General features: G+C 39.8%; 1 protein-coding gene across 3 annotated transcripts in view; it reads left to right on the top strand.

Moving 5' to 3' along the window:
- Positions 1–4588, top strand: part of DISP1 (dispatched RND transporter family member 1) — a 79374-nt gene extending 74786 nt beyond the window's left edge. For all 3 annotated transcript variants that reach the window (XM_069768447.1, XM_069768448.1, XM_069768449.1), the window contains one exon: positions 851–4588. In XM_069768447.1, the coding sequence (XP_069624548.1) occupies positions 851–3481 (2631 nt within the window). In that variant the 3' untranslated portion in view covers positions 3482–4588. The remainder of the gene's footprint in view (positions 1–850) is intronic.
- The last annotated feature ends 12058 nt before the right edge of the window (positions 4589–16646 follow it).

The following is a 16646-nucleotide window of genomic DNA, read 5'->3' as shown; positions in this document are numbered from 1 at the left end:
CGTCTTCCCACCGTGATTGAGCCGTCGGGAATCTGCGCAGTTTAGAATTCTCATCCAGTGGGTGCTAGTTCATGAGCAATCTTTATATGAAAGAATTGTCCCAAAAAGATCCTTTCGCCCCATCATGATATAATAATGATATGTATGGCCAGTTTTAACTCAATGGACTAAAATGTGTATTGCTGACTTGGCGTAATGAACGTCTACAAGGCGAATGTTCTTTCGATGTTTGTTCACCCATCATCCTGCTCCAATCTAATGTGTATGACCGCCTTAAGGATCTATAGGGTTTTGCTCGTAGATTATATAAAGTGGCGGGGGATCTATTCTACATGAGGAAACGGCTCAATTCCCAGGCCTGGGTAATTATGGGCAAGTCACTAATGGAATTCAGATGCCGAACATTCCTAATTTAACTTTTCTTAATCACTGTAGGACACACAGGCAATTAAACATGAAATACAAACTGTTCTTGCCCTTTAGTTATGGTTCACGCCAAGCAGTAAAAACGGCCTCATTACAGAGGGCGCTGGAGCAGTAATCTAATTACGGAAGACATGGCATTTAACCCCCCGATGTGTACAGTTACTCAACATGCCGAGAACGTATATAATGAAATTTTTATAGCTGACCAATTCAGATTTGTAAATGGTAATTTACCAGCAACATCAAGGAGTACTCTTTAAGCTTGTGGTCAACTAACGAGATTTTGGTCCTGATGGCCATCACCCAAATCTTGGCCAGTTTTAGTCAACTTTAGACCCTCTATGTTTCAGAACCAATATTTATTTTGAGCTTCAGAAAGTCTTTTCTAATTTTTTTTCTTTTTTTTTTTCCTTCAATCCTACAGATCAGATCCCACCCACAGTTTTCAGACCTGTGCCAGAGGACCACCGCAGACTCGTGTTGCCCCAGCTGGACCTTAGGAAACTACATTGCCATCCTTAACAACAGATCTTCATGCCATAAGATTGTAGAGCGGGACGTGTCTCACACGCTAAAATTAATTCGTACCTGTGCCAAATATTATCATAACGGAACGTTGGGACCAGACTGCTGGGATACAGCCGCCAAGAGGAAGGACCAGCTGAAGTGTACAAACGTGCCTCGAAAATGTACCAAGTATAACGCCGTTTACCAGATCCTCCATTATCTTGTAGACAAAGACTTCTTCAATCCAAAGAATGTGGATTTCTCTAGTCCAGTTTTAAGGCACAGCATGCTCTTCTCGCCGACCGAAAAAGGGGAGTCTATGATGAACATTTATCTAGATCGTTTCGAGAACTGGAATTGCTCTGATGGTGTAACATCCGTCACGGGAATAGAGTTTGGAATCAAACACAGCTTATTTCAAGACTATCTCTTAATGGATACTGTGTATCCGGCAATCGCCATTTTAATTGTCCTCTTGGTCATGTGTATATACACAAGATCAATGTTTATCACGCTAATGACCATGTTCGCCATAATTAGTTCACTGATTGTATCTTATTTTCTCTATCGTGTCGTATTTAACTTCGAGTTTTTCCCCTTCATGAACCTCACTGCACTGATCATTCTCGTCGGAATTGGGGCGGACGATGCTTTTGTCTTGTGTGACGTCTGGAATTACACAAAATTTGACAAACCTCACGCGGAGACCTCAGAGACGGTTAGCATCACCCTGCAACATGCTGCTCTTTCTATGTTTGTCACCAGCTTTACCACCGCAGCGGCCTTCTACGCTAACTACGTCAGCAACATCACTGCAATCAGGTGTTTTGGAGTCTATGCTGGCACCGCTATTTTGGTTAATTATCTTCTGATGGTCACATGGCTACCCGCCGTAGTTGTCCTACATGAACGTTACCTCCTCAACATTTTTACCTGTTTCAAAGGTCCTCAACAACGACCTTATAATAAGAAAAACTGTTGGAATGTAATGTGCCAGAAGGTACAGGAGTTTCTCTTCGCAGTTTCGGAAGCGTCAAGGATTTTCTTTGAGAAGGTATTGCCTTGTATTGTCATCAAATTCAGATATGTATGGGTGTTTGGTTTCCTGGCCATAACGATCGGTGGAGCATATATCGTATGTGTCAATCCAAAGATGAAACTCCCTTCGTTAGAACTTTCAGAATTTCAAGTGTTTAGGTCTTCCCATCCATTTGAGCGATACGATGCGGAGTACAAAAAGCTCTTTATTTTTGAGCGTGTTCACCATGGGGAAGAGCTTCATATGCCTATTACTATCGTCTGGGGAATCTCTCCAGAAGACAATGGAGATCCCTTGAATCCAAAAAGCAAGGGCAAGCTCAAACTGGACAGTAGCTTTAATATTGCCAGCCCTGCCTCTCAACAATGGATTTTGAATTTTTGCCAAAAGTTGAAAAACCAAACGTTCTATTATCAAACGGATGAACAGGACTTCACCAGTTGTTTCATTGAGACCTTTAAACAATGGATGGAAAATCAGGACTGTGACGAACCTTCTCTTTACCCTTGTTGCAGCCAGTCAGGATTTCCATATAAGCAAGAAGTTTTTGAGCTCTGTATCAAAAGGGCTATCATGGAGCTCGAAAGGAGCACCGGTTACCATTTAGACAGCAAGACCCCTGGCCCGAGGTTTGACATTAATGACACCATCAGAGCTGTGGTGTTGGAGTTTAAAAGTTCTTACCTTTTCACCTTCGCGTATGAAAAGATGCACCACTTCTACAAGGAGGTTGACGCTTGGATCTCAAAGGAGCTCCAGTCCGCTCCAGTTGGGCTCAGCAATGGATGGTTTGTTAGCAACCTTGAATTTTACGATCTTCAAGACAGTCTTTCCGATGGAACCCTGATTGCTATGGGATTATCTGTTGCCGTAGCCTTTAGCGTCATGCTCCTTACTACATGGAACATAATTATAAGTCTGTATGCCATAGTTTCCATAGCGGGCACTATATTTGTTACTGTTGGCTCCTTAGTTCTTCTCGGATGGGAACTCAACGTTCTAGAATCTGTCACTATATCTGTGGCCGTGGGTCTATCTGTGGATTTTGCCGTACATTACGGCGTCGCTTATCGTCTTGCTCCAGATCCAGATCGAGAAGGGAAAGTAGTATTTTCTCTAAGTCGCATGGGTTCCGCTATTGCTATGGCTGCACTGACAACCTTTGTGGCTGGAGCAATGATGATGCCTTCAACTGTTCTGGCCTACACCCAGTTGGGTACTTTCATGATGTTGATTATGTGCATTAGCTGGGCATTTGCTACCTTCTTTTTTCAATGTATGTGTCGTTGTCTGGGGCCACAGGGAAGTTGTGGTCAGATTCCATTGCCAAAAAAGTTACAGTTCAAAGCCTTTTCGCAAGCGTTGTCCTCAACCACCACCGAAAGGGGACAGAACAAGGTGAATCACAGCACTAAGTATCAGATAGACACCCGAAGTACAAAGACAGAAATAGAACATGAACACTATGAACTGGAACCTCTAGCATCACATAACAGTAGTACATCTTGAGGGACAAGTTGCAGAAAGGAACTTGAGATGTTCTTTACGCACACAATTTTGTGTCACCCTATTACAAATTGCGCACAGCATTGTACCCTTCTTGGCAGACTGTGTCGAGCCAAGGCTTACTTGTGCCTCTGTGATCCATTGCTTGGTGTACTCATCTATGCCTCATGAGAAATATTCAATTCCGAAGCCATCGATTAGCTCCCACTTTGGGATCGTCTGGTCAAACACATCCATCGTTGGTGGGATGTCCTCTTTGAGTGGAGCGAGAGCATAGTAAGGGTTTTATATAAGCACGCCATGGCTGTTTTCATTTAAGAACAGCCCCACACCTGTCCATAGGTACAGTGTGGGATTGTGAGTCCCCTTCATTCATTGTAATGGAGTCGAGATACAATAACAGACACAACCCATGGCACGGCAGCCATGATTTTTTCTAATTCTGTAAAACCCTTCAGAGCCCTGTTCTTGGAAATGCCCCAACTATTCCATAGAGGGCCAGTAAACTCTAAATTTTTGAAGGAACGCTCTAGACAAAACTGGTACTGTGTTACATCCAGTGTTGGGGTCTAAGATGATAATTCGTTTTCTTTTTTTTTTTTTTAATTATTTTTAATTCAGAGTCATTCTCTGTTCTCCGAGCCTCAACATTAGGTGTAACGAGTGGATCAGTTTTGCTATTAGCTCGGAGAACAGAAAATGACCTGAATAAAAAAAATAAATAATAATAATTTTTCTAATATTTTTTTTATACTTTCCAGAATTATAAATCTTTTTTTTTTTTTTATCCTTTGCCACTTGAGCGCACCAAGGCAATGCTTCCAAATCTAGAAGGAATGTGACTAAAGGAAGAGGCGTAAAGTGTGTGTGGAAATGAAATAGCACTTCACAGCAAACCGTCGTGTACGTCGTCCCTCGCATTTCAATTCATGAATGTCAGTTTTTAGACCAAAATGTCGGGAATCTGACACTAAATCTGTCCACAAAGTGATGTAACTCATGGTCAAGTGCAATTCTTTTGATTGTCTTATGCCAAACATTGATGCCAACGTGCCTGCTGTATTAAGAGAGATATCAAAGTTTATGTCAATAAAACCATATAGAGTATTGTGTCTTTCTTCTATAGTTTTTTTTTTTGCATCCTTTTTCTTTAAAGGGAATCTGTCAGCAGGTTTTTTTCCCATGTAATCTGACAGCAGAATGATGAAGGGGCAGATCTAGCTGAGCTCAGATCTGGGGTTTTGCTGACATTTCCATGCATTGTCCTGGTCTGAAAAACAGACATGCCGAAGAAGAATTTTCCAAGGGGCCGGATCGGTGGAGGGTTAAGAGCTCCAACCCCCAATGATCAAGATGACACTGTACACGCTAATGACATGCCATGACGTTTTATGATGGTATTCATGATGCTGCTGAAATTGTGGGACCAAAAATGTCCTGGGCAACCCAAAATGCTAAATCAAATCCTAAAATAAGTGATCATCATACAGACATGGGCCGAGACCCCATGGAAGGCTTCAGATGCTGAAAACGGACCAGCACCTAACGGACTGAAGTGTGAACAGGTCCACGGTGCTCTAACTACTACATACAAACCGACGGCAGACACTGTGTGCAACAAGACATATGCAACATATGAAGTGTAAACTGCATTACTGCCATATAGAAAATTAGGGTACACGAATTGTTCATTTTGTGTGTGCCCACCTGCCACGATAAGGTGCACCTTTCTTTGATAGGATTTTTTTTTTTTAATCAGGCACCAATAAATTTTTATATCATACATTTGAAGGTAGTGACTGCTTCCATGATTGGCCGATTACACCTCAAGTCAAATGAGCAGTATTTCTTCAAAGTCCTCATAAAAATACATATGTGCCCACACAGTTTTTCTAGGAGTTTTCGAAACAGAAACTCTCAAAACTCTTCAAAATACTTTCAAAAGTTTCTGCTCTGAAAACTGACCACAAAGACAGTGTGCACATGGCTTTAGGCTTCGTTTTAGTTAATGCTATATGCCCTATACATTTACATTGAGGTCATCATGATGTGGCTGGTGGGCACACACAATTGACAACTGGAAAATTAAGTACCTTCATTTTAGACGTATAGTTTATATGGCAGCAATGCAGGTGTCATTTCTTATACTTAATGTCTGGGCATATTTTGGAGCCTATGGTGGCTGCTGCACCTTTTGGTATGTTGATAGGTACAGTTAGGGCCAGAAATATTTGGACAGTGACACAATTTTCGCGAGTTGGGCTCTGCATGCCACCACATTGGATTTGAAATGAAACCTCTACAACAGAATTCAAGTGCAGATTGTAACGTTTAATTTGAAGGGTTGAACAAAAATATCTGATAGAAAATGTAGGAATTGTACACATTTCTTTACAAACACTCCACATTTTAGGAGGTCAAAAGTAATTGGACAAATAAACATAACCCAAACAAAATATTTTTATTTTCAATATTTTGTTGCAAATCCTTTGGAGGCAATCACTGCCTTAAGTCTGGAACCCATGGACATCACCAAACGCTGGGTTTCCTCCTTCTTAATGCTTTGCCAGGCCTTTACAGCCGCAGCCTTCAGGTCTTGCTTGTTTGTGGGTCTTTCCGTTTAAGTCTGGATTTGAGCAAGTGAAATGCATGCTCAACTGGGTTTAGATCTGGAGATTGACTTGGCCATTGCAGAATGTTCCACTTTTTGGCTCTCATGAACTCCTGTGTAGCTTTGGCTGTATGCTTGGGGTCATTGTCCATCTGTACTATGAAGCGCCGTCCAATCAACTTTGCAGCATTTGGCTGAATCTGGGCTGAAAGTATATCCCGGTCCACTTCAGAATTCATCCGGCTACTCTTGTCTGCTCTTATGTCATCAATAAACACAAGTGACCCAGTGCCATTGAAAGCCATGCATGCCCATGCCATCACGTTGCCTCCACCATGTTTTACAGAGGATGTGGTGTGCCTTGGATCATGTGCCGTTCCCTTTCTTCTCCAAACTTTTTTCTTCCCATCATTCTGGTACAGGTTGATCTTTGTCTCATCTGTCCATAGAATACTTTTCCAGAACTGAGCTGGCTTCTTGAGGTGTTTTTCTGTCTATTTTTGGTATTGATGAATGGTTTGCATCTAGATGTGAACCCTTTGTATTTACTGTCATGGAGTCTTCTCTTTACTGTTGACTTAGAGACAGATACACCTACTTCACTGAGAGTGTTCTGGACTTCGGTTGATGTTGTGAACGGGTTCTTCTTCACCAAATTAAGTATGCGGCGATCATCCACCACTGTTGTCATCCGTGGACGCCCAGGCCTTTTTGAGTTCCCAAGCTCACCAGTCAATTCCTTTTTTCTCAGAATGTACCCAACTGTTGATTTTGCTACTCCAAGCATGTCTGCTATCTCTCTGATGGATTTTTTCTTTTTTTTCAGCCTCAGGATGTTCTGCTTCACCTCAATTGAGCGTTCCTTTGACCGCATGTTGTCTGCTCACAGCAACAGCTTCCAAATGCAAAACCACACACCTGGAATCCACCCCTGACCTTTTAACTACTTCATTGATTACAGGTTAACGAGGGAGACGCCTTCAGAGTTAATTGCAGCCCTTAGAGTCCATTGTCCAATTACTTTTGGTCCCTTGAAAAAGAGGATGCTATGCATTACAGAGCTATGATTCCTAAACCCTTTCTCCGATTTGGATGTGGAAACTATCATATTGCAGCTGGGAGTGTGCACTTTCAGCCCATATTACATATATAATTTTATTTCTGAACATGTTTTTGTAAACAGCTAAAATAACAAAACTTGTGTCACTGTCCAAATATTTCTGGCCCTAACTGTAGATTATTATTTATTATTATAGCGCCATTTATTCCATGGCACTTTACATGTGAAAAGGGACATGCATAATAAAAACGAGTACAATAATCTGAAACCACACAAATCGTCGGTTCTGGAGGAGAGAGAACCCCGCCTGCGAAGGTTCACCGTCTACAGTAGAACTGCAGTGTTATGGTAAAGGCTTTGAGGAAATCTGGTAGTATTTTACCGGACTGGCCGCCCCCTCACCCCTGTGCCAATATGTGCCGTTTTTATAAACTTAATTCTTGTGATTGTCGGAGGAAACGTCCTTATCGCATGTTTGGATTCTATTTATATCAAACATCCCTGTTTCCTGCTGAATGCAAATATTCCAGATATTATCTAGATCCTACGCCGGCGTCCATGTGACAATTCTTTTCCTTGCAGACTCATTTAACTTCATGCTGGATCCTTTCCTTCCCATGTCATTGTCTGATTACCGGCTCTACGAGACAAGATATGTCCAAACAACAGGAAGTAATATTTCTTTATGACATTATTTTGTCAGTGGTCTTCCACTGTGCCCAAAATACGGAGGGTGGAGGACAACCGGTGCTGGCATTGTAATGTGACATGTGGGACGGTTTATGGATTATAAAATATCTGTATTGTTCAGTTACCTCTTATAAACAATAATATACCTATTATAATACTGCTCCAAGAACATAACTACTATTAAACTGCCTGTATTTTCAAAAGTGCAACTACTATAATACTGTTCCTATATACAAGAATATAACTACTATAATACTGCTCCCTATGTACAAGAATATAACTACTATAATACTGCCCCTATGTACAAGAATATAACTACTATAATACTGCCCCTATGTACAAGAATATAACGACTATAATACTGCTCCTATGTACAATAATATAACTACTATAATACTGCCCCTATGTACAAGAATATAACTACTATAATACTGCCCCTATGTACAAGAATATAACGACTATAATACTGCTCCCTATGTACAAGAATATAACTACTATAATACTGCCCCTATGTACAAGAATATAACTACTATAATACTGCCCCTATGTACAAGAATATAACTACTATAATACTGCCCCTATGTACAAGAATATAACGACTATAATACTGCTCCCTATGTACAAGAATATAACTACTATAATACTGCCCCTATGTACAAGAATATAACTACTATAATACTGCTCCCTATGTACAAGAATATAACTACTATAATACTGCCCCTATGTACAAGAATATAACTACTATAATACTGCCCCTATGTACAAGAATATAACTACTATAATACTGCCCCTATGTACAAGAATATAACTACTATAATACTGCCCCTATGTACAAGAATATAACTACTATAATACTGCCCCTATGTACAAGAATATAACTACTATAATACTGCCCCTATGTACAAGAATATAACTACTATAATACTGCCCCTATGTACAAGAATATAACTACTATAATACTGCCCCTATGTACAAGAATATAACTACCGTACTATAATACTGCCCCTATGTACAAGAATATAACTACTATAATACTGCCCCTATGTACAAGAATATAACTACTATAATACTGCTCCCTATGTACAAGAATATAACTACTATAATACTGCCCCTATGTACAAGAATATAACTACTATAATACTGCCCCTATGTACAAGAATATAACGACTATAATACTGCTCCCTATGTACAAGAATATAACTACTATAATACTGCCCCTATGTACAAGAATATAACTACTATAATACTGCTCCTATGTACAAGAATATAACTACTATAATACTGCCCCTATGTACAAGAATATAACGACTATAATACTGCCCCCTATGTACAAGAATATAACGACTATAATACTGCTCCCTATGTACAAGAATATAACTACTATAATACTGCTCCTATGTACAAGAATATAACGACTATAATACTGCTCCCTATGTACAAGAATATAACTACCGTACTATAATACTGCTCCTATGTACAAGAATATCACTACCATAATACTGCTCCCTATGTACAAGAATATAACTACTATAATACTGCTCCTATGTACAAGAATATCACTACTATAATACTGCTCCCTATGTACAAGAATATCACTACTATAATACTGCTCCCTATGTACAAGAATATAACTACTATAATACTGCTCCTATGTACAAGAATATAACTACTATAATACTGCTCCTATGTACAAGAATATAGCTACTATAATACTGCTCCTATGTACAAGAATATAACTACTATAATACTGCTCCCTATGTACAGGAATATAACTATTATAAGGCCGGGTTCACACTGCATTAGTGTGATCCGTTAGACGGACTACGTTACACCGCGGCATAGCGCGGTGTAATGTAGTCAGTTAACGCCGCCATTACTTCCTATGACGGATGCATCGCTAGCGCACGCCCACAATGGGCTGCGCTAGCGATGTGCTGTCATTGAGTGACGGACGCTGAGACGCGGGCTGCAGCGTTTCCGGGTCCGTCACCGCTAGCACAGATAGAGCTAGCAGATGCCCTATCTGCGCTAGCGATGTGCCAAAGTCGGCTCTTGCGTTAGCGCAGTCCGTTTAACGTATGCGTTGAACAGACTGCACTAACGCAATGTGAACCTGGCCTAATACTGCTCCTATGTAGAAGAATATAACTACTATAATACTGCCCCTATGTACAAGAATATAACGACTATAATACTGCTCCCTATGTACAAGAATATAACTACTATAATACTGCCCCTATGTACAAGAATATAACTACTATAATTCTGCTCCCTATGTACAAGAATATAACTACTATAATACTGCCCCTATGTACAAGAATATAACTACTATAATACTGCCCCTATGTACAAGAATATAACTACTATAATACTGCCCCTATGTACAAGAATATAACTACTATAATACTGCCCCTATGTACAAGAATATAACTACTATAATACTGCCCCTATGTACAAGAATATAACTACTATAATACTGCCCCTATGTACAAGAATATAACTACTATAATACTGCCCCTATGTACAAGAATATAACTACTATAATACTGCCCCTATGTACAAGAATATAACTACCGTACTATAATACTGCCCCTATGTACAAGAATATAACTACTATAATACTGCCCCTATGTACAAGAATATAACTACTATAATACTGCTCCCTATGTACAAGAATATAACTACTATAATACTGCCCCTATGTACAAGAATATAACTACTATAATACTGCCCCTATGTACAAGAATATAACGACTATAATACTGCTCCCTATGTACAAGAATATAACTACTATAATACTGCCCCTATGTACAAGAATATAACTACTATAATACTGCTCCTATGTACAAGAATATAACTACTATAATACTGCCCCTATGTACAAGAATATAACGACTATAATACTGCCCCCTATGTACAAGAATATAACGACTATAATACTGCTCCCTATGTACAAGAATATAACTACTATAATACTGCTCCTATGTACAAGAATATAACGACTATAATACTGCTCCCTATGTACAAGAATATAACTACCGTACTATAATACTGCTCCTATGTACAAGAATATCACTACCATAATACTGCTCCCTATGTACAAGAATATAACTACTATAATACTGCTCCTATGTACAAGAATATCACTACTATAATACTGCTCCCTATGTACAAGAATATCACTACTATAATACTGCTCCCTATGTACAAGAATATAACTACTATAATACTGCTCCTATGTACAAGAATATAACTACTATAATACTGCTCCTATGTACAAGAATATAGCTACTATAATACTGCTCCTATGTACAAGAATATAACTACTATAATACTGCTCCCTATGTACAGGAATATAACTATTATAAGGCCGGGTTCACACTGCATTAGTGTGATCCGTTAGACGGACTACGTTACACCGCGGCATAGCGCGGTGTAATGTAGTCAGTTAACGCCGCCATTACTTCCTATGACGGATGCATCGCTAGCGCACGCCCACAATGGGCTGCGCTAGCGATGTGCTGTCATTGAGTGACGGACGCTGAGACGCGGGCTGCAGCGTTTCCGGGTCCGTCACCGCTAGCACAGATAGAGCTAGCAGATGCCCTATCTGCGCTAGCGATGTGCCAAAGTCGGCTCTTGCGTTAGCGCAGTCCGTTTAACGTATGCGTTGAACAGACTGCACTAACGCAATGTGAACCTGGCCTAATACTGCTCCTATGTAGAAGAATATAACTACTATAATACTGCTCCTATGTACAAGAATATAACTACTATAATACTGCCACTATGTACAAGAATATAACTACTATAATACTGCCCCTATGTACAAGAATATAACTACTATAATACTGCCCCTATGTACAAGAATATAACTACTATAATACTGCTCCCTATGTACAAGAATATAACTACTATAATACTGCCCCTATGTACAAGAATATAACTACTATAATACTGCCCCTATGTACAAGAATATAACGACTATAATACTGCTCCCTATGTACAAGAATATAACTACTATAATACTGCCCCTATGTACAAGAATATAACGACTATAATACTGCCCCCTATGTACAAGAATATAACGACTATAATACTGCTCCCTATGTACAAGAATATAACTACTATAATACTGCTCCTATGTACAAGAATATAACGACTATAATACTGCTCCCTATGTACAAGAATATAACTACTATAATACTGCCCCTATGTACAAGAATAAAACTACTATAATACTGCTCCTATGTACAAGAATATAACGACTATAATACTGCTCCCTATGTACAAGAATATAACTACCGTACTATAATACTGCTCCTATGTACAAGAATATCACTACCATAATACTGCTCCCTATGTACAAGAATATAACTACTATAATACTGCCCCTATGTACAAGAATATAACTACTATAATACTGCTCCGATGTACAAGAATATAACGACTATAATACTGCTCCCTATGTACAAGAATATAACTACTATAATACTGCCCCTATGTACAAGAATAAAACTACTATAATACTGCTCCTATGTACAAGAATATAACTACTATAATACTGCCCCTATGTACAAGAATATAACGACTATAATACTGCCCCCTATGTACAAGAATATAACGACTATAATACTGCCCCCTATGTACAAGAATATAACGACTATAATACTGCTCCCTATGTACAAGAATATAACTACTATAATACTGCTCCTATGTACAAGAATATAACTACTATAATACTGCTCCTATGTACAAGAATATAACTACTATAATACTGCCACTATGTACAAGAATATAACTACTATAATACTGCTCCTATGTACAAGAATATAACTACTATAATACTGCCACTATGTACAAGAATATAACTACTATTATACTGCCCCTATGTACAAGAATATAACTACTATAATACTGCTCCTATGTACAAGAATATAACTACTATAATACTGCTCCTATGTACAAGAATATAACTACTATAATACTGCTCCCTATGTACAAGAATATAACTACTATAATACTGCTCCTATGTACAAGAATATAACTACTATAATACTGCTCCTATGTACAAGAATATAACTACTATAATAATGCTCCTATGTACAAGAATATAACTACTATAATACTGCTCCTATGTACAAGAATATAACTACTATAATACTGCCCCTATATAGAAGAATATAACTACTATAATACTGCTCCTATGAACATAACTAAATCATAGTTGTTGAACCGTTATTCTAGAGGTTGAAGTTAAACCTCCGCCAGTGATACGATATCATAACCTAGCGATCATCTTTCACTCTATAACATGAGAACATTTATTTAATGTGCTATTTAGGTTTTGTGTTACTGCATTATGTATGCACCGAATGGCAGTATTATGTGGGGATTGTTTGGCAGGATTTGATTGAAATTCTTGTTTTTTTTAAATTACTTTTAGATTTGTTTTTGCCTTTTGCTCTGACCTGCCTGTCTGATATAGAGCTCCCCTTTAGTCAGAATGGTGCTGTGGTTTTGGAAAAGAAGCTGTGGTCGCTGCGCTGTTTTCCCGCTGCCTAGAATATGTTGCCCTTTTATAAATGTTTCTCCCACGTCCTGTTTACTGCATTTCATTGACCCGCGATATTTTTGTGCGCCTTCTCTTTGGCCTCGGCGACCACGCGTTGTGTACTGACCTTTGTGTGTGACACTGTGCACTTTTGTGCTGTAACTTTCGTCTGTTCCCTTCTCCACTGACACAAGAGATTCCAGTCTGTAAGTGGTGACTTTCGATATCCGCGGCGGCCAATTAATGATCCTCCGTGGTTACCTGCGACGTTCAAAGGCGGCCATTAGTGACAGGGCGCTTTCATGGCTTTTTGGAAATATTGGAGCGATATTACAAAAAAAAAAAGAAAGAAATGAATCCGGCCTTGTCCTCTCCTGTCTGATGTATCACTTCTGCCCTCGGCATCAGCGTCATTTCCAATTAAGTGCTCAAAATACACTTAAAGGGATTGTTCAGGATTAGGAAGATATGGCCGCTTTCTTCCAAAAGTGCACATAGTTTTTCTAGCAGAAACCATTTCAAGAAACATTTTTTGGAGCTTTTTTTGATGCTTTACTGCTCCTGAAGAAGTTTTAAAAAGTTGTAGATTTTTTTTATATTTTTTTATGAGACTTCTTTTTTGCAGTCTTTTGATTGGACAGCCCCTGATTTGCAGAGGCTTCCTTCAGAATCAGTTTTACACTTTTTTTTCTTTACCATTTGTATTTCAAAAGCTGTTTAGAGAAAGAAAAAAAAGCTCTGAAAACTTGTCATTTAAGCTATAAAATGGATTTCCCATAGAAATTATTGGGATGAATTTTCCAAACGTGTTTATTTTAATGTTTTTTTTTGGAGAGGATTCATTCAAAAGCACTGAACATACCCTAAAACACCACATCTCCTCTCCCCAGGTGATGAACAGTATTGCAAGTTCAGCTCCATTATTTTCAACTGATGTGCTACACCACGCAACCCTCATAGACTGTTGGGTGCATTATTTTTTGGAAGAAAGCTGTCATCTCGCTGCCTATGGCCTGATTTTAGACATTTCATCCATGGAGGAGAAGACCAACTGGAGCGATGGTCCTGCCGGTGTGCAGCTCTTTTCACTGAAAACTATTATTATTTATATAACACCATTAAGAGTGATGCCGTTTACCATAATAGATAGATCAGGTAGGGGGGATGCGCGAGATGGGGGAAAGATGATGAGTTCGGTTTTGTCTACATTGAGTTTTAGGAAGGGAGAGTTGAAGAAGGAGGATACGGCTGATAGACACTCCGAGATTCTGGACAGCAGAGAGGTGGCATCTGGGCCAGAGAGGGAGATCTGAGTGTCGTCCGCATACAGGTGGTACTGGAAGCCATGGGACTTTATGAGTTGTCCTAGGCCAAGGGAATAGATGGAAAAAAGTAGGGGCCCTAGGACAGAGCCCTGAGGGGACTCCAACAGAGAGTGGACGGGATGAGGAGGTAGTGTGGGAGTGGGAAACGCTAAATCTGCGGTCGGAAAGGTATGAGGAGATCCAGGATAGGGCGAGGCCTTTGATGCCAAGGGAAGAAAGAATCTGTAGCAGTAGGCAGTGGTCGACTGTGTCAAAAGCAGAGGACAGGTCGAGAAGGAGGAGGATGGAGAACTGTCTGTTAGCTTTGGCTGTGAGTAAGTCATTAGTAATTTTGGTCAGGGCAGTTTCGGTGGAGTGGTGGAAGCGGAAGCCAGATTGGAGGTTGTGAAGGAGAGAGTTGGGATTTAGGTAAACTTCTTCCCCTTTGGTTGGTCTCTAATGCTAATGACCCTTTTGCCAAAGGTGGAACCCCACCAGTCATACTATTTATGGCACAGCCTTATGTAAAGTACAAGTGATGCCTTAAAAGAACCAAAAACTGAACGATCTGCCATCTTTGAGAAACCCAGAAAATTAAAATTTATGCAGTTGGTTTTCGCAGTTGGTTTTCCATGAGAGCAGCTCTAGGAATCGACTTTTTGAAGTAGTAGTTCTGGCTGCCGGATGAGTTTTAATGTGGTGAACGGCAGAGTTGGGGGAGATGGCAAATTTCCCGGCTAACTGCAGAATAGGAACCCTGGTCCCCAATTCTTATTGCAGCTGCTACCCAACCTTGATTTCTCATGCTCCATCTGATTCATAGTGGCATCACCAATGTCAACTGTCCACCATTGTCATGACGAGTGGGGAAAAAAGCTCATGTTCTTGCCCATGTTTTGAGGGACGCCGGATCCTCCTTTACGGAAGTTGTCAGCTTGCAATGGGTGCAGTGTTGGACTGAGAGTGATCTTCGAGCCCTGATCCTGAAGGCCACTTCTAACCAATACAGTCATGATCCACTTGAGGATCACTTGCATTCTTCACCTATGGACAAACTGCACTTTTTGAAAACTTTCGACATGTCTTGGAGACACTTCTGGAGTTTTGATCGCCAGGGGTTTCGAGCTGGACCCTAAATACACAGTCACTCAAATGAAGTCTAGCAAGCATTCAGAAGAGAATTGCTCTTCTCTGAGACTGAATGTGGACTATTATTGACTCCCCCCTTCAGTCTTGCAGAACTGCAGTCCTTGACTCCATGCTTCCTACCCTTCATTTTATGGTAGGTGAAGGTCTCTAAAACTACACTTGTTTTATACATCACAGAGTACTCAAACTTGACAATGTCCCCATTTAGCCAGCCCACCCCTATCTGGACACCTTTGATGTGGAAAAATGATTTTTACGTACGTTATTCGTTACCTTAAAGGGGGTTTCCCATGAACTAAAGTTGATTTTAATCAATAGATCTTGGAATAGCAATAACTTCCACAATTGAATGTGTTTAAATTAAATGTTCCTGTGCTGAGATACTCTTATAAATGTGTCCCTGCTGTGTCCCATATAGGTGGAGCTTGGAGAATCTGGTGAGGAAATGCCAAAAGTCAGAAAAATGACGGTAGCGCAAAAAAAAAAGTTTGATTTTTCAAAGTAATTTGCTCCATAATTCTGGAAAAATTGCTTTGGTGAACCAGGGCTTAAATTTATATATGGGGAAGAGGAGGCCATATCTCAGGAAAGGAACAAAAGAAAAAGAAACCCAGATTCTTGAGAACAGCGGCATTTACACCAAGTAAACAAAAAAAAACATTTATGGCGTGACAGGTCTACTATAAACTGTGCGGAAAATGTTTCTTCATTTCTCGATGTGATGTATTTAGTACATTAGTCTGGCGATAAAGGGTGCCCGGCCCATTCAGGATGCCTTGCTCAGGTTGGCACCAGCGGCT

Source organism: Ranitomeya imitator, chromosome 5 (assembly GCF_032444005.1).
Source record: "Ranitomeya imitator isolate aRanImi1 chromosome 5, aRanImi1.pri, whole genome shotgun sequence".
Lineage (NCBI taxonomy): Eukaryota > Metazoa > Chordata > Amphibia > Anura > Dendrobatidae > Ranitomeya > Ranitomeya imitator.
The sequence above is the reverse complement of the archived record's forward strand: the minus strand, read 5'-3'. Positions and strand labels throughout refer to the sequence as shown.